The sequence below is a fragment of the Capricornis sumatraensis genome, chromosome 3 (assembly GCF_032405125.1).
Source record: "Capricornis sumatraensis isolate serow.1 chromosome 3, serow.2, whole genome shotgun sequence".
NCBI classification, from domain to species: Eukaryota; Metazoa; Chordata; class Mammalia; order Artiodactyla; family Bovidae; genus Capricornis; species Capricornis sumatraensis.
In genome coordinates this window covers 82,114,883-82,134,016 of record NC_091071.1, presented here as the reverse complement: position 1 = coordinate 82,134,016, position 19,134 = coordinate 82,114,883, and the positions used below count along the sequence as shown (strand labels likewise).

Below are 19,134 nucleotides of genomic sequence, written 5' to 3'. Positions count from 1 at the left end.
TGACTTTGCCTCCACCAGCGCATGTTCTTTGTCTTTCAGTGGGATGGAGTCGGTCCTATCCCAGGACTGTCGAAGTCCCCCAAAGGCGTTGAGATGCTGTGGCACCCATCGGTGGTAAAACCGTATCTGACCCTCCTAGCAGAAAGTTCCAACCCAGCCACCTTGGAAGGCTCTGCCGGATCACTCCAGAACCTCTCTGCTGGAAACTGGAAGGTAGGATGTCCTCCGCTCGTCCACACCTCCATGCAGTCAGACCAGCCATGGCCAGTGGAAAGGGACAAGCGAAGGCACTTAGAGCTCGCTAAAGGGCAGGGGCAAAAGAGTGAGGAGACTGCAGCTGGCTCTGGGGATCTGAGGGTGGATATGACATAGCCCTTCCCCATGAGAAGCTGAAGGCGAAAGAGAAAACCAGACGTACTGAGTAAGTGTTGTATAGACTCCATGGTCTTGGAAGAGGACCTCTAACCCAGCCTGGTGAGGGAAAGGCAAGGAAGGAGGGTCTCCAGGAGGTAGGCAAGAGTTCCTGGGGGGATGGTGCTGCCCAAGTGGAGCCTTTAAGAATGAGCAGATGAAGCCCGCCCAGTGTGAGGCTGGGTGCAGAGGGAGCTTTCCAGATAAAGGGACAAGAGGGGACAAGAGCCCTCACAGTGAGGACGTCATGGGCAGAGGCCACAGGCTGGTGGCTGAGATGTGCAGGGGGGCAAAGAGTGCCCATGGTGGAACTGGCCCTCGGACCCAGGCCTGACGGCCTAGCTTCAGGAGCTAAAACCTGGCCTTCAGACCAGAGGGGCCGCTGAAAGGGTTTAAGCAGACAGGCAACATAGACAGACTGATGTGGACACTACTGGATCCCATCTGCAGCTGCACTGAGAGTGAATTTGAAGTCAAGAGCCATGGAGGCTGGGATTCTGTTGGAGAGCCTGGTAAGAGATGCCAAGGGCTTGAATTGGAGCTGAGATTGGGCCTTCGTTCCTTTCTAATACTTGCAGAACCTACATGTGGCAGAGTTTCTGCCTCCACTGGTAAATGTGTGACTTCATTAGGAAAATTGAAGGTGATTTCCCACTGTTACCACTATAAGCAGGTTCTCAGAACTTTTTAAATATCATCTGACAACGTCTCAGACAATCCTTGTTTGAAACATTTCAACCTCTAGAAGTTTGCCAACAAGTATGTTTTAGTAGAATTATTACAATGCTTGTTTTTGGTTAAATCCTCCATCACCACCTCCCGAAACAAAAATTGGCTGGGCGTTGTTTTTTTCCATGAGAGTGAAAAGTATTGCATTGCTAGCATGCAGCCAGCTGTTGTTATGCTTATATATAAATAATTAGGCCTAGTGCTAAGCCACTGTGGTTTTTTTGTTATTGTTCTTGATATGTGTATGTCACTTTGCTGTACAGCAGAGATTGGCACAACATTGTAAATCAACTGTTAATTAGTTAAAAACATTAAAAGTACTAATAGCATCTAAGTACTGACTCTGGAGCCAGACCCTTGGCTTCGAATCCTGCCCTACCTCCCTTACTAGCTGGAGGCCTCAGATTCATCCTCATGTCCTCAGGTTCATCATCTGTAAAATGGAAATAATGCCCACCTCATTATGTGTTTTAAGGATTAAATGAGGTAATAAATGTGGAGGACCGAGGACGGTGCCCAGCACATAAGTATTCAGAAATATTTATGTTGGTGATACGGTGTTCACCTCCAGCTCCTTATGACCTGAGAATCATATGGTGATTTTAAAAACAATAATTAAAATATATATAATTTGAGTTGTAGAATTTTGTTTTCTGGGACCTTTAGTGAATAGAAGTTAAGTGGCAGAGTCATTTAAAATGTAAATATTATATGGAAGTGATTTCAAAGATATCGAAAATAGTAAATCAAAATATTGGACTCATTAAGAAAACAAGATAGTCGTGGTAAGAGATGTGAGAAAGTGAGAAGCTGTTTTGGGAGTGGTGATGGTGGTAACGTTCTGAAAGGGAGGCACCCGAGGTAAACTGAGCCAGTTGTCTCCAAGAGAGACAGGCATTGGTTCTGTCCTTGCAGGTTTCAGAGGGAGAAGTTGCCAAAGCTGCCCAAGTCCTTTACCCGATAGTAAGTTGTGTATTATGTCTCCCCTGCAGATTTCATTTGATTTAGAAAACAGGAGTATTGACCTGAAGAAAGCTAATAGGATCTTTGAAATGCATCTTTTCCTTTTATTTATGTTTTTTAAAAATCCATTCTGTTGATATTAAAGAAGCGTCATCACATATTTTCATGTTCAAAATAATACAAAGGGCTGGCAGATCTTTGTCTTTGTGTCTTGACCACAGCAGGAAAGTATTAAGATGTTTTATGAGCAACATTTTTCAATTATCCTAAATTTTGAAAGATAGTTTGTATTGGTAAAAATGTCAGTGAAAGCTCAAAACAAGATTAAAGACCCATTTTCAAATGTTACTTTTTCTGTTTGTTTGTTTCCTTGATGACTTCGTGTTCATTTCCAATTCATGTGGTGCCCAAACTGACTCACTGTACAGACTTGCCTCTTAATCACGGAAGAAGTTTTTGACTGTGGATTTTAAAAAAGCAGCAGCAGCAGCTAACTAATCTTGAATGATAAAGCATTTTGCACACAGATATACTTACTTTTTCACCAATGTGTATGAATTATGATGCTCAGTGTTCCTGGAGAGTTCCTTTTCTTCCAAGGCAAGGGATTTTTTCCCCAAGCAGTTTCTTTGAAGGGTTACTAAACTGTAAATATTGTTGCAGAGAATACAGGGAAAAGATGACTAGATGGAGACAGGTTCTCCTTTAATGTGCACTGATCAGTTACCAGCTCTGCCATGCTATTTATAGCCTCTGGACCTGGCATGGGGCCAACTGCAGAGAAGACACGCCATCCGTCCTTAATCATGTTTATGTAGCTGAAGTAGAAAGTAATCACTGCCTTCTCTTTTCTGCACAAAAATATCTGCCAGATGGTGGTTTGAGGTTTTCAGGCTTTGGGATTTCTTTTTAAATCAGTCATCCTAGCTTATCTTTTTCCCAAACTGTTTTCTCTTCACTGGCATCACAGATTTAATCTCCAGTTGGAAAGAAAACATTTAATCTATTAGTTCATTTTTGAAAACATATTTCTTAGGTGACAGTAATGCCTGAGAGTTGCACTCTGTTTTATAATTGCTTATTACCTTGTTTTGTTTCCTAGTTTGCAGCATATATCCGAGCAGCCGTCCGCAAAGAAAAAGGGCTCCCCATCCTTGTAGAGCTTCTGAGAATGGATAATGATAGAGTTGTTTCTTCTGTGGCAACTGCCTTGAGGAATATGGCCCTAGATGTTCGCAACAAGGAGCTCATAGGTATGTTCTGGTGACCTGATGAACTCTAAAGAGAAATGACAGTGTTTATAAAGCTCTTCTTTTGATTTATAAAAATATGACATTTAAAATGATTAGCAACTGAGTCCTAGTCCCTGGTTTCTTGGTGTATTTGGTACCCTTGTGTCTGTACTTTCTGACCACTCCATTTCAGCGAGAGGTAGGCTTATTAACTGTAAGGTAAGCCTTCTGGCCCCTGTTCCTTTACTCTCTCCCTGTCTCTCATGGGTATTTTAATGAGTTCAGCATACACCCACTAATCCACATAAGGTCTTGTCTAATTTCTCTGCCTCCTCCACTGACCCGTGACTGTTTCCCAAAAGAGATTCATTTCTTAAACAACAAAAAAAAGATTTGATTCTCACTTTTCTGATTTTTGAGACTTATATCTGCTAATTCACCAATACTACCATGTTCTAAATTTTAAAAAGAAATCACATGAATGTTTTGTAACTTTCCCTTCTCAGATCTGTGTAAGTGCTCACACCAAAACAGAGCCACTGCCCCAAGGCCTGACCCCAGGGCAGGGTCAGGATGAGGGAATGGCAAATGAGGCATATAAGGTACAAAATTCTAGGAGGCATTCACCCTTAAATGTGGCTAGCACTTGCTGGCACTTAACTTGAGAATGAGCTCCTCTTCAAAGTTCTGTACTCTTGGCAGCTTACCTTGCTTGCCTCCTAGGGATGGCCACCATCCCAAGCAGAGTATGGCATACAGAAAAGATCAGAGACCCTCCAGCGGGCCTCAGGTTAAACCCTAGATCCACTGCTCACTGGCTGTGTAACCTGGGGTGTCCTGCATTGAGCCCACCAGGCTCCATTCCTTCATCTCAGTTGAAAAACCCCTCCTTGGTTTCCATCTCTGAAAGGAAGCTGCCCATGCCACCTCTCCTCACAATGGACTTGCTGTGAAAATGCAAGGTCCACGCCAGACCCGTAGCTGGTGACAGGTCAGGGGAGGAGGCGGAGAAATTAGACAAGACCTTATGTGGATTAATGGATGTATGTTGAACTTATTAAAATACCCATGAGAGATAGGGAGAGGAAAGGAACAGGGGCCAGAAGGTTTACCTTACAGAGCGACTGATAATTCTCTATGGCCCCTCATACAGTGCCTGACAGCAGTGCTATTTTAAGTCATTGCCTGGATTATCCTGTTCTTAAAACCCCATTCCTCTGTGGAGCCAAACTGTACCTCACAGAGAGGAAAGGAGCTTCTTCCACATCCTGTTCATACTCCAGCTCTTGCCTGATTCCAGTAGATGTGTTTATAGCTCTTAGCTCCCACATTTCCTTGAGAGAAATCCTCTAGGTCCCCAGAGAAAGATTTTTTAAGTTATTTCTGTTACATCTATATTATTTGAATTTATAGTTTGGGAGTTCTTACTGCTAAAAAATAAAGGGTTGGCCACAGATGCCTTGCAGCCTATCATTCCACACATGGAGGAGAGAGTGGGAGAGCAGAGGGCGCCTCCCAATTCCGTGGGACCCAAGACCAGCGTGCATTCCGGGGACTCGCCTTCTCTCAGTGCCTCCTTGTATTTTTGAGAGTTCCTCACCCGCTTTTAAACTTCAGTGAGCATTTTCTCCCTCAACTGATGAGCTTTATTTTACCCAGCTTTATTTACTCAGAAGTCACTTTTTCTTGTTTCTCCATGAAGATCCCTTCCTTCCTAGGCAGTCTGAGCACCTCCCAGATTTAGTATCTGACTCTGATTTACCCAGCATTTCTATTCCTAAGAACCACTCCCTTCAGTCTTTCCTCACGTCCAGCACTAGCAGTGGACTCTGTCTCCAGAGACGTTTCTTCACGAGGAAACACAGTTTTGTGAGTTCACAAAAGTTCCTGCGTATTCACTTGACTCTGACCAAGCCAGCTGTCTGGGCCACAAGCTCTGAGAGAACTGCTAGGGTCACTCACAGATGGAGTGAGCAGCCTTCTCCCAAACTTCCAGAGTGCAGCTTAAAACTATGCCTTAGCAAAATGACAGATTACATGTTGCAGACCTTCTGGTCGTTCACAAGTATTCACAATCACAAGTGCTAACTTATCATCTTTTCCTAAAAACCATATTTGTCTTCTGGCTTAAGATGTCATCACTGTTTTTCCACTCTTGGTAACAATATTCTCTATGAGTAAAGCTCAAGTCTTCCCTTGACATGCTGTAAATTATGGAGCTTGCTTGTATTCAGGCCCTGTCTTCTCCTGCTTACCACTGTATATAAATAGGTCTTCAATAAAAACCCCATGTAGCATCCACTCAATTATTATTAGCATAGGGGGAAAAAACCAAGAAAATATTTACTTGTGCTTTAGTTAATTTCCAGTTTGTCAGTCAGTAATTTAAATGGGAAAAGCTTGAGATAATTCCATTTTGGAGAAGAGTAAGGGAAATTGAGGGTCTGCAGGGAAATGCTTCAGGAGCGAGGGGGCTCCCCTGCCTTGTCCTGTTGGGAACTTTATTATTACATCACTCTTGAGACATACAGCATACTCATTCATACCAGAATTGTATTTGTGTCTTCTTTAAAGCAAACAAACACATTGTTACTGATGTCAGATGTTAGACCAACTGATAGAAACCCTCAACTTGATGAAAATATGTAACTACCCAGTTCACATGTTGAGATCTGGAAAGATGTCATGAAAAGTACTTTGGGCAGCCTTACTTGATCAGCTTAAAACTTATTCAAAAAAAAGTTTTTAAAAGCTTTAAGAAGTTGTTGTAATTGTGATGCATAGGAATTGAATGGAGAACAATATTTACTATGATAATTCCTTTATTCTCACTATTCATGAAAATAGTGGAAACTAAAGCAATGTGATCAGTATACCAGTTTTACACCCTGATTTACATTTTTTTTTAGCAATTTGCAGTAAAGTTTTATAAACCAATCATGTCCCCAAGTGGCCTGGCCGTGATGTTAACCTGCCCTTTACAGTTAAAATGTTTGTCATTTCCTTCTTCACTGTGGATTTTTTTTCTTTCCTGTTATTGTCTCTTTTGAGGTTTTATCTTAAAGAGACCATGTAGTCACAATTTTTCAATAACAATAATAACGAAAACCAGGTCCCTTCCAGAATCGGAATGAGCTCTTTTGTCCTGGGCAGGGAAATACGCCATGCGAGACCTGGTCAACCGGCTCCCAGGTGGCGCCGGCCCCAGCGTGCTGTCGGATGAGACCGTGGCGGCCATCTGCTGCGCCCTGCACGAGGTCACCAGCAAGAACATGGAGAACGCCAAGGCCCTGGCTGATTCAGGAGGCATAGAGAAGCTAGTGAACATCACCAAGGGCAGAGGAGACAGGCAAGTCTGCTGCAAGGGGGTGCCAGCCCCAGGCCCTCATTCTTGGGTTGGCCCTGTGACAAGGGCTTTGGTCAAGGATGCATTTCCTGTTGGGAGGGATTTATTTCTGCACTTCTTACATGCCAATAAGCTAAGCAGTTAAAACATGTTTTGCTGGGAGAAGTATCTGTGGTCATGTGGCCTCTTTTCTGCCCTTTATTTTCTTGGAGCATCCCTTAGCCCTACTATTGTCCTGTCCCTAAAGCCACATGTGGTCATTCTGCCTCCTGGAAGAATCAGATGTGTCATGGGGAGGAAAACCTGAAGACCCATATCCCTCGGGCATTTGGCTCTGCTCCAGGCTCCGGGGCCTGTTCTGCAAGAACTTCTTCCTAAATCCTCAGTTCTGGGATTATTTGCTCCCACAAAGCACTAAAATCATCATGTGTAGCAGAGCCTACGTGTGACCTCAGGATGAGCCCTGGGCTTGGATCATATGTCGCTTCTGGGTGACACCCAAGTGATGAAGCAGCAGAAGGACTGGTGGCAAAAATAGGTTTCTTGTCACAGAGCCATAGCGGTGACTATGAATTTGCCTTAGTACCAGATCAGAGAGTCCTTCAAGGAAGTGGGAGTGTAGGACACACCTCCACTCCGGTTGTAAAATGCCCCGCCCCCCAGATCGCCTCCGTAGGGCAGTGGCTTCCCTGGTTTATTTATGGCCCCTCTGGCATCTAACGCCGCCAGTAGCAGGCGCTTCGTATTTTTATTCACTGCTGTATCCTGAGTGTCTAGAACAAAGCCTGTCCCCCAGTTAGTAAACATTTATTAGTTGGCTGAGCATCAGTGCTAGAAGTCACATTGTATATACTTTTGAAATAATTTCTGTTGATAAAATATAAGAATAATGTAGCAAAGCATAGTCTCACTCCACAGAAACCACAGCTATCAACATTATCCGTATTTCCTTTTAGTCCTTTTTTTCTTATGTATGTATGTATCTTATGTATGTATCTCTTTTATCTCATTAGTAATAAGTGCACACACACTCCTTTTTATTTCAAACGAAATGAAACATTACAGAAAAAGCTAAGGTCCTGTTCCACTAACTCCCCTTCTCTCCCCTCTTCCATAAGAGTAACCAAAATCACATCTTGTGCTCTTAAAATTTTGTGAGATAGCCTTTATTTTTGAAAGGCATAAGAGCAGACTACAGAAATGCTGAAACAGTGCCAAAATCTTTGTATAATAAAAAAAAAAAGGTCTGATTTTTTTTTCAAAACAGATTCAGAGAGTCCTAGATCAAATCAAGTTTTCTTCTGAACATAAACTTACTTTCTTTTCAATTCACTCACCACGCATCTGACTCCTGCCTACCTGCCATGTGCTACAGCGGTGTGCAGGTCATACCCACCCACAGGCAGCTTACGTTCTCTGGGCAGACCAGACGAGGTTCCAGTGGAGTGAGCAGCACACTTAGCCTGTGGATGGTGCTGAGTGTGTGGCAAGTAATAAAATCAGGGATAGTTATAGGGCTCGCCAGGGTGAGGAGGGGATGTTACAATTTTAGAACAGTCGTCGGGAAGACCTCAAAGAGATGGTGCTTCTTGAGCACAGACCTGGAGGAGGGAGGGAAGAGCATTTGGGGGCAAAGGGAACAAGTGGAAGTGCCCAGAGATGGAAGAGCACCCGTGTGTGTGATGAAGGGCGGGAAGCCAGAGGGGCTACAACAGAGCAAGTCAGCAGGGAAGAGGAGCAGGGACGGTAACCAGAAGTACAGGAGCCTGTGGGTCAGTGTCAGAGGACTCTGACTTTACTCTGAGCAAAACTGGGAGCTATTGGAGAGTGCGCAGCAGAGGAGAGGCATGATCCGATGTCCCTGAAAGTAACCAGTGACGCCACAACCTCTTCTCCCCCGACCCCTAATGAGACTAATGGCTACAGGACTTGAGGTGGAGACGTGTTCGATCCTGACATGCTGGAAAATAGAATCAGTGAATGGGATTTACTGAAGGACTAAATGAGCAGCAGGGAAGATGGGAAGTGTCAAGGATGACTCTGAGGTCTTTGGCAGAAGAGACCATGGGATGGAAGTGCCACTTACCGACATGGGGCAGCTGGCAGGAGCAGCAGGTCTTCAGGGAGGACCAGAGTTTGGGATGTGATACACTTGAGATGGCTATTAGATGTCCACGTGAGGGTCTGGTCAGGAGTGGAATATACTCGAGTCAAGTTTAAGATGGAGGTCCAGGCCATTGATCAATTTGAGAGTCATAGGGTGTAGATGGCATATTTAGAGAAGAGAAATGAGATGAGATCAACAAGAGATGTAGATAGAGAAGAGAAGAGGCCTGAGGCCTCTGGTGTCCCTCATGGTTTGAGGTCAAGGAGATACGAGGAGCCTGCAGTGAGCCCGAGAAAGGGCAGCCAGACCATTCAAAAGAGACCCAGCCACACCTGCAAGCCCCATGCAGAAAGTGTTTTGAAGGTAAGCGCATATCACGTGCTGCTCAGCCAGGTAGGACTAGGATTGAGACATGCCCAGTTGAACAGTATTGAGAAGATAGGATGAGAGAAATTAGAGATGAGACTACGTAATTGCATCCAGGAATGGTGCTGCAAAGGGAGGGCAGAGAAACTTCCTTGCTTTCTCAGGAGTCAGGTTTCTGCTCAGAGAACCTGTCTCTAAAAACATGGCCTAGCTGTTGGTGTCACGGTGTGCACCTGGCACACCCCTGCTGTCCGGTTTGTGGAGTAGTCCTTGGAGCCAGGTCTGAGGTCTGCCTTTCCTGACCTGATCCCAGCTTAAAGATGGAAAGCAATAGCAGCAGCAACAGCAGTGTGAGACCCCAGCTGAGAGTGGGTGGCTGTGAGCTGTGGAGACCTTGCAGGACCATCACAGGTGTCTGAAATTTCCTATGCATTCTCTTCTTTAGGGTATTCCTTGCTCTGTTGTCTGTTTTGGAAATTTTAAATTTAAAAAGTCTTAGAGTGGTTGGGTCTGACCCAGATTTTCCCTTGACTTCCCTCTGGGAACTGAGATTGTGAGGCTCCTGCACTTGCCTACACGCCACCCCCCTGCTGAAGCCTCAGAATCATCACAGCCCAGATTCTGTTGTGATGGAATGGATGGAGGAGGTGCCACCAGCCTGCTCACCTCTCTTCTTCACCCATGTCCTGAGGGTTTAGTTGGGAAGATAAGGAATGGAAGAGGACAGCAGATCAAATCTTCAATATCAAAATGAAGTCTGAGGACAGAGGTGTTCAGTTCTCTTCAGGGCCTCTGAACCACCCTCACGAGGTGTTCTGTGCTGAGGCCTTTGCTGAGGCAGGAGGCCACATTCCCACATTCCCACTTCTCTTCATGGTGAGGCCGCTGACTGAGAGAACCAACTCCTGAGCTGAACTTCCTGGACTTGTGGTCAGTGGTGCTCGAATACAGCACCAACATTCAACAGACAGTCTTCAGAGAGGGGAGGCAGTAACTGACCTTATTTTGCAAAGCAAATATGAGAGCACACAGACACACGTGTTTACAAAGAGGTATACATGATAGGAAAGTTATAAGAAGGCCTAATAATGGTTCAGTGGGTATTCCAGCCAACTTGGCAGGGCCCTCAGACCCTTGGGATGTGTGGTCACGGTCAGCAGTCATGGGCTCATTCCAACCACAGCTTCTGACCACACAGCCAAATGCCTGGGAGCCCTTATTGGTCCCTGCCACATCAGGCCAGCCCTGAACTTGACAGACTCCCAGGGGCTCCTCACACCTTGGTGGTGTTTGCTAGCAGCAGCCTCCTCCCCACCCTGGTCCTTGGAGAGGAAGCCTCATGGCCTCTGCTTTGCTGCCAGAGTCTCTCAAGTGGAGCCTGGGATGGTGCTGCCCACGTTCATTAACATGCCCACTCTTTCCCTAGATCATCTCTGAAAGTGGTGAAGGCAGCAGCCCAGGTCTTGAATACATTATGGCAATATCGGGACCTGCGGAGCATTTATAAAAAGGTAACTTACGAGAATAGCTCTAGTATAATTAGCATTCATCAGAGTGCACAGTCGTAATCATTTATTATCATGAAATGTCATTTTTCATTTTGAGAGGTTTCTTTTTCTCTTTTAACTCCACAGGATGGGTGGAATCAGAACCATTTTATTACACCTGTGTCAACGTTAGAGCGAGACCGGTTCAAATCACATCCTTCCTTGTCTACCACCAACCAACAGATGTCACCTGTCATTCAGTCAGGTCAGTGGGTAAACGCCCCTCCTAGGTGAGAGCGTGGGACAGGGTGTCATTTCCCGTCCAGGGGAGATTGAGCATGCACACTGATTGAGTCTGTCACCTCCAAACACTGAGGGAAGGAGAGTTTGCTCTTCAAACTGAAAGCCTTCTTCAGGAATTACATGTTATTATAAACAGCAGGCCCACTCTCCTTCCGTTTTAAAGGTTTATGCAAGTTTACACCAACTAGGGTACACAAAAGTGGCCCAGCCTCCTCCATAGCATCTGGTACCCCAAGCTTCTGCTTCACTAGGTTTGCAAAGGGGCCTGGGAACCTGCACTTCATAAGCCGACCTGGTGACGTGGATATAGGAGAGCTGAGGAACACACTTTGAGAACCACTAGCTTGTGCCTGAAAATGGTTGCCCTTGTCTGCCTGCTGGCCATAAGTCTGAAATCTCTTCCAAAGTGATTTTTTTAATTTTCTTGATGAAAACTATTAGAGTCCTTTAGACCCTAGGAGAGCCATGATCTCCCCCTGTATCTTACTTCTCACCAGTTAAACCTCTATTTGCTGGCTGCACCCAGACCCCAGCATCCACAGCTCATAGGCAGGCCTTATAGGTGGCTTTACAGGGATTCCCTATGATTTTGTAAGTTGGGAGTCTTGGCAACCATGCTACCTACTTATTAGTGGTGTTTAATTTGGTAGAAAGAATTTTTTGAGACTCAACATAATTTTTTTTTTTTACATGTAAGAACAGAATATTACCACCAAGTTGATTCAGCCCTGTAAATTTAATTCTTAACTAAATGAAACAGGAAAAGTAATAAACATCTTTTATTTGGCTTTAAATCTCCCCTTCTGACATATAAATATTATCTGTTGTATTCAATTGTGTTCCTGCTGGCAGTCTTATTTCTCTTGTGGACAAATGTGGCCCAAAAGACTAATATACGACTGGGGGTTCTTGTCGCTTAATTAGATGTCTTCACTTATACCAAGAATTTTTAAAAATTATCTCCGCCTACTGCAGTGATATATATTTATATCTTAGTTTTTAAATTATGAGTTGTTTTCCTTCAAAAAGACCTCTTCTTGGGTTTTGACACATTCTTGCTGGGCTCCCAGGTATAGCCTGAGGCCATCCTGCTTTATTAAAATGCTCAGGATTCTTTAGGGAACTTGGAAAGAGTGGTACTAGGGCAAGTGGGAGAGCTGGCTACTTAACGAAAGGCATGTGTACAGGCAAAAGAGTAATTTCAGACAAATTAGGACATAGTCGGTAAGCAATGAACTTGTTTTGGGGACTCAGATATCCACACTGGACAGTGCCGACGAGCCCCATCCAAGTTCCGAGGTCCCTCTCTGAGTTCCATTTGAAGGTAGGATATAATTCACACTTGTTTCTCCAGTTATTCTGAGGGCTGATCATCCATCCCTCGGGGTTAGTGTGATACCTGCTTATGGGCACATCTCATATCTTGCTGACATCTTAATAATAGTGGGAGGCAGGTGGGGATGTCTACCTACCTTCTAGAAAGTAGGATGAGAAGCACATAGACACAGCCCATGCTCAAAATATTTTCTGGGGAAGGTATTTTGCTATCAGTTTCCCTCTGAAAGCATCAGTGCATGCGAAACCACCAGTGGCAGGTCTGGGGGCTGCTGCTCCCTAGTGGATCCAGTGAATAAGTGACCACTCTTAATTGTAAGACTTCAGTACAAGCAAGATGACTCCTTAATGAGAAAAAGATGTACAGTGTTTTCCTTCTGTGCGAAAATGTCCCACAGGATACCCAAGGGTAGATATGTTGTTATGAAACATTTGGCTCCAGCTGGATAAAAAAGCTGGACCTTGGTGAAGCTGGGCTTCTCAGCATCCTGAGCTTCTTGATGAGCAGGACTTACTGAGCTTATAATTTCCCTGACAGCTGATCACCATAAAAGGAATTATAAATTTCATGGGCCGGGCACTCTTATTCAAACACATTTAGAAATGCAGATACTTTATAAATCATCAGAAATCAAAACATGCCATAAAACATCTATTTACTGAAGAGCTATACATTAAGGATAATAGATGGGTGTGTCACAAGTGACTGAACTAAGATCGTAAAACAGCAAACTTAACTCTTGCATTAGTCCCAAAGGCAGGTCATTGAGACCCGCCATCTCAGTGGGGAAACTGCACGACCCCTGTACCATGCTGGGCTCCCCAGCGATCTCTGGGGTTGATAGCACTGATCATCACAGTGGCCGGTCTGCAGGCCACCATCCAGGGACCTGGAGTTGGCTGCCCTCCAGCTCTCAGCTCTCTAAGAGCTGACTTTAGTGCTGGCCGCGTCTAATTATTGACCTTTGTTCTTCCAGAAAGGACTTCCTAGAGACACTGACAGTCTGATTTCTCTTTCTTCTCCTCTCTCTCCCCCTCCTCCTCTCACCTGTCCCTTCAGTCGGCAGCACCTCTTCCTCACCAGCACTGTTAGGAGTCAGAGACCCTCGCTCTGAATACGATAGGACCCAGCCACCTATGCAGTATTACAGTAGCCAAGGGGATGCCACACACAGAGGCCTGTACCCTGGTAAGATGCCAGTCGGGTGTGTGATAGAGTATCTCGAAAAGCCGCGTGTCCCCAGGCACTTGAACGGCAGCCTGGGAGGTAACCTCTGCCTGCCTTGAGATGGTCCCCCAGCAGCAAACCATGGTCCACTCTCTCCATCTCCTTCCTGCTTCAGGGGCTGTTGCCTTTCCCACTTGTTTTAAGTAAAACAAGCAGAGGCATTGGTCTGCTGACCACAAATAAAAAGAGCACTGTATCCGAGTGAGAAAGCGTTTCCGGCTCCCCTGCAGCGCAGGCCCTTTGTCCTGCCCCCTCCCCACTCTCCTGTGTGTTCCAGAAACCTGTGCTCTGTGACACTCGGCAGGGCCAATCTCCTGGACCGACTCATACATTCAAACCTGCGGATGGGGGTCAATTCCATTTGCATTTTCATGGAAAAGTTTGAATGAATAACAAAATATATAATGTGATTCTCCTCAGAGTGATTATTTATTTTTTAAGAATAACAAGTCATGTTGCACAGTATTATTTTTATGTCTTATTCAGAAAGCCGTGCATATAATTTATTTAAAGAATGCCAACCTGAAGGGTTACCACGATTTCATATTATCTCCATTCTCAGCTATCTTGCAAATTGAAACTCCTCTGGAGGTTTCAAAAAGCGGGGGAAACCCTCCTTTCTCAAAAAAAAAAAACTTTATTAAAAAGAAATAAAAGCTGGCGGCAATTTAACAACTGCTGGGGGAGCAGTCTCAGTTGTGCTGTTGTCTTTAAAATTGTGATTCCACAGGACTATTTACTAATCGACTGTTGTTACTATGGCAATTAATAGCTCAGAAAATTGCAGATGCTACATTTCAAACACCAAGCTCTTTGCAGAGGAAATGCACATACCAACTGAAGTGCATTGTTGCTTCAGGTTCGCAGCAGCCTGCTTTATTTTAAAGATCGCCTCCTTAGCATGCGCGCCCTTCTGTATCTTCTTTGCTTGCTTCAATAAACTAATTTGCCTCAAATATGTTTCATTTTCCTCATTAAAATAAAAATCTTTGCTAGCCTTAACAATACTAGTAGGGTAACCAGTAACATCATCAGAGTCTTCTGTGGACTCTTGAAGACAGCTATCTGGTTACCAGGTTCTTTTTAAGACATACTCAAATATGGCAGACACAAGACTGTGCCTTCAGGTGGCCGGCCTTTTAGAACACAGGCTGTGCCTGCTTCTTGCAGGACCTGGGATTTTGAATCAAGGCTGTTCTGAGGGCATGGAGCTTGTTCTGCTGTGTTTCCCTTCCCCCATCTGAGGGTGGGGGCAAAGCTCAAGAGCCCTGGAAAAGCCATGTTCCTGGGCTCCAGGAGCATGTCTGCTGTTCAGAAAGCCAGCCAGCGGACATCTGCACAGGTGGGAAGAGCTCCCCATAGACACCAGAGTTTGAGAAGGAATCCTTTTTGGATCTGTGCATTGGCATTGCTTTTTGGTGAAACACACAGCCTCTTTTTGCCATATTCATTAGCCCCTGAGAGCCCTGGGTTAGGCAGCAAGCAGGCTTGATCCGGGGCACCCAGGCCGCTAACCGTCTGGGGCTATGCCATGCCGGGAAGGCAGAGCCTGTCGGGCACACCACCAGCCCTAGCCCTGGGAGTCCATATGACCTAATGGACCAGATAATGAGCACTAGTTTTAATTTCATAAAATATTTTCTTACAGGCTCCAGCAAACCTTCACCAATTTACATCAGTTCCTATTCCTCACCAGCAAGAGAACAAAATAGACGGCTACAGGTGAATTTGCAATACCATTTTTACAGAAGGCCGATTAGCAGGGATCAACACAGTAAGGGGTCCGCGCCGGTTGACTTACCTGAGCTGGGCCCACACGGCGGGGCCGGGGAGCTGTCCCAGGGGATCTCTGTTCCTTGGAAGCTCATCCATGGTTTAAGCAAATCACTTATACAGTAGCCTCTTATCCTTGCATATCCAAATTGGTAACCCCATGCCACTGATGGCAACCAGCTGAGAAGTCTTTAACTCCGGTTCTTTACCCAACAGTTTCCTTTTCCCACCTTTTTTTTTTTTTTTTTAAATCTCTAAAATCTCTTCTGTTCTCTGGGTGGGGAAAGATCAGTAAGCATACTTCGTCCTCTCACCTCACTGTTCTCTTTTTTGTACCTCCGTCTCTCTCTCCATCTTCATGGCTCCCTCCGATTCGGGCCTCCATGGTTTGAAGACACTTGAGTCTTAGGCTCAGAGGTCACAATGGACTCAGCCCTACAGGGGTAGACCCCACTCCCCAGTGATTGTAACATTTAAGCTCTGCTTTCATGGGGGCCTGAAATTCCTTTTGGTCCTGTCTGATGCCATGCCCACCTGGGTCATCTGATCTCTCCTCTTACCTTCCATTAGCACAGCAACTGGGGGGTTCCCAAACAAGCCTGTAACCTGCCCTGCAGATAAGGATGCTCTCAGACCTCCTTCCATATCTTTTCCCTGTAGATGGAAGAAGAACCTCTCAAGTTACTCATAATCTCTGCTATAGTTTTTTCATCAGGAGAAAGAACCTCAGAATCATCACTCTAAGTTAAAAAGCAAAATTTAGCTCTGAAATCCTTATAATATTAGAATGCCCTTAGTTCCAGAATATGGTGTTGATCCCTATGTGGTAAATTTGTAACATCTTGCTACAGGCAGGACAGGGGTGGAATTTGGGCATAATCAGGAGGAAAGACAGACATTAGAACCATTACAGTTTTTCTCCAAACATGTGAAGAAATCAATGTGAAGTCAGAGATAGACAGCACAAAAGGAAATGAGGTCAGGCTGTGGGTGCCCACCTGCGCTTCACTTTGCTTCCTTACCGGTGAAGTTAGTATCAGCCCTGGCTTGGGGGAAGTCTGTTCCTTTTGAATTGTATTTGCTCACATATCTCTTCTAATTTTACTGCTCTCCTGCCTGGAGATTGCTTATTCGTTTAGAAGCACAGCAGGGTTTCCAAAGTGTGACTTGTTCACCAGACTACCTATTTCTTTTAAAACTGAGGAATGGACTCAATCTTCATCTCTGAGATAAATGTTTTCAAACATGGCTCTGCAATTATACAGCAATCCGAAGCCCCAAAATCCAACCTTTAACTGGGTTCTTGATGTGCTAACTGTACCCCTGTGTCAAAGCAAAAATAAAGGCCATCTTTCAACGGGTATGCCCAGGTCACAGGCTCTTCCAAAGCAGAGCACAGAACTTGGCCTCTAGGAAGGAGGGAGGTAGCAGGGGCTCCCTGGGGTTCTGCGAAGTTGCTAACTTCTAGAAGTCATAGGACAGGACTTGAGCCAACTGCCAGCTCACCTGTAAACAGTTTAAAATCCTTCCAGTCCACTAGTAAACATACAGTGTGCACCAGAAAAACGTTCAACGATAAATTCACAAACACTGAATATTGCTTTAAAAATATAAAGCAGGAAGCCCACATTAATTTTCCCTAAACATGTACTTCCAAAAATTGCCTTGATTTATTTGCTTTCTCATTTTGCCAACAGCATCAACAGCTGTATTATAGTCAAGATGACTCCAACAGAAAGAACTTTGATGCATACAGATTGTATTTGCAGTCTCCTCATAGCTATGAAGATCCTTATTTTGATGATCGAGTTCACTTTCCAGCTTCTACTGATTATTCGACACAGTATGGACTGAAATCAACCACGAATTACGTGGACTTTTATTCCACTAAACGACCTTCTTACAGAGCAGAACAGTACCCAGGGTCCCCAGACTCGTGGGTGTAGCATCCTGATGCTTGGGAGAGGAACTCTTTCTTTCTAACTTTGTTTGGATTGAGATGAGAAGTCCGTCTTGCTGATTTGCTGATGAAATGTGAAAGTGACATGAAAGGAATGAGTGAAGAGCATATTCTTTTTTTCTTTTTTGAGGAATTTTCAGGGAAGTGAGGCAACCTTCGGGAGAAAGGACTTTCTAAGCTATACTTAGGTGTTAGATCTAATTACTTGTAGATTCTATAGTCTGGTGAAGGTGTGGGTGATGTGATGAGAGGTTTAAGAAATGGGTGAAATGAGAAGGGGGATGTGTAGGTCAAATCAAATTAAAAATGATTTTTTTAATGTGAATAAGTTATGTTCTGATAGTTTGTACAGGAAAAAAATTAATAAAATGGATGCCCTTTGTGTTTTATTGCTATTACTAACTGTCAAGATTGTATGCTATGATGTCTTGTAAATTTCTTTTGTTGATGTAAATATGGAAATGCCACATTGGTTAAGTGCCATCACTTGTGACGCAGTGTGTCATCTGAAAAGAGATTTGAAGAAACTGACAGCTTAAAAAACAAATGGGAAACCCAAGGAATTGTTAGCAGTTAAAAACAAACTACAACATCCTTTGTTTTCAAAATAAATAGTGTACCTTTGAAGCACAAAGTCCAGTCTGGTATAGCAGCACCATGCCCATTCCCTGCCTCTTTCATAGGACACTTCACTGCCATTTTCTATGCACATGAAAGAAAAATAAATGTGGAAATTTCATCCTTGGAAATTTGTTCCCTGTTCTTTTTCTTTGTTTTTTTTTTTTTTTCTGTGTATGACACAGAAAAGTAAATTAATAAATGTGAATCTCATTGCTTATAGGAAACAGCTTAAATATAACCATCTATTTTGGACTTTTCCTAGTTCCATACAGTTAATATACTTTGTGGAATGGACTGTTCCACAGAATGACACTGTGAACTTTCCTCTTCCTTATCTATCTTAGTGTTTTTATTTCTTGTGATCTGTTTTTAATCTAATCTCCATTATCATTTTATCATTTTTTTTTCCAGACTGCTGTATATTTAACACCACTTTTCACCAAAGAGAAATTACATCTGGCAGCCTGGCCCTCACTAAATTGGCAGACTCCTTTTGGCATCTTTTTAAGAACTCCATAACTGCGTAAGAACAGTGGTTGGGCACTTACTGGTTGGCAGCAATGTAATAAGCTGAGACAAATTCTACAGAATTATTTTGCTGAGTAATCCCTTGAGACAAAATCATTCCTGGCTTAGAGATAGGGTAGGGTAGCCCCACCATGCATGGCAGGCAGGGGTCCTCATAATACCAAGCTGCATCCCTTCCTAGCCTTTCTCCATCCCTGAAGACCCAAAGTCTGAGAACTTTCCAAGTCTTGTGGTTTCCACCCTGGATGTTACATGGATGTTACAACCCATACAGCAAGTCAAACCCAGTGGAGTTCACTCAGCTCAGTATATCCTGCAAATGTGATTATAAAAAAAATCTAGTCTGGCCTGTGTGTTTAAATTCGTGAGTATACGTAGAGAGTTCCAAGAGGGAAGTGCTTTCTCTCCCTAGCTGAATGGACTACAGCTCAAGAATTGGGCTCCAAAGTGAAATGAAAATACAGAAATAAGCAAAAAGCTTCACGTCCAGCTTCCCAGGTGGCAGCAGTGGTAAAGAACCCAACCTGCCAGTGCAGGAGGTGTAAAAGACATGGGTTTGATCCCTGGGTCAAGAAGTTCCCCTGGAGAAGGAAATGGCACCTGTCTGAGGTGTTCCTGCCTGGGAAAATCCACGGACAGAGGAACCTGGTGGGCTAGTTCATGGGGTTGCAAAGAGTCAGACACCACTGAGCACAAGCATTTCACCATCTTTCTCATGTCCACCAATGGCGAACCTTTCCGAAGT

The 19,134-nt window shown here is 44.3% G+C and overlaps 1 protein-coding gene across 1 annotated transcript in view; it reads left to right on the top strand.

Annotated features, from left to right (window-relative positions):
* The window catches only part of PKP4 (plakophilin 4), a 257,392-nt gene extending 239,469 nt beyond the window's left edge, over nucleotides 1-17,923 (top strand). The window contains exons 15-22 of the mRNA XM_068969317.1: nucleotides 40-213; nucleotides 3,206-3,356; nucleotides 6,489-6,684; nucleotides 10,581-10,665; nucleotides 10,789-10,906; nucleotides 13,340-13,468; nucleotides 15,156-15,229; nucleotides 16,978-17,923. Coding sequence (XP_068825418.1) covers nucleotides 40-213; nucleotides 3,206-3,356; nucleotides 6,489-6,684; nucleotides 10,581-10,665; nucleotides 10,789-10,906; nucleotides 13,340-13,468; nucleotides 15,156-15,229; nucleotides 16,978-17,226 — 1,176 coding nt within the window. The 3' untranslated portion in view covers nucleotides 17,227-17,923. The remainder of the gene's footprint in view (nucleotides 1-39; nucleotides 214-3,205; nucleotides 3,357-6,488; nucleotides 6,685-10,580; nucleotides 10,666-10,788; nucleotides 10,907-13,339; nucleotides 13,469-15,155; nucleotides 15,230-16,977) is intronic.
* The last annotated feature ends 1,211 nt before the right edge of the window (nucleotides 17,924-19,134 follow it).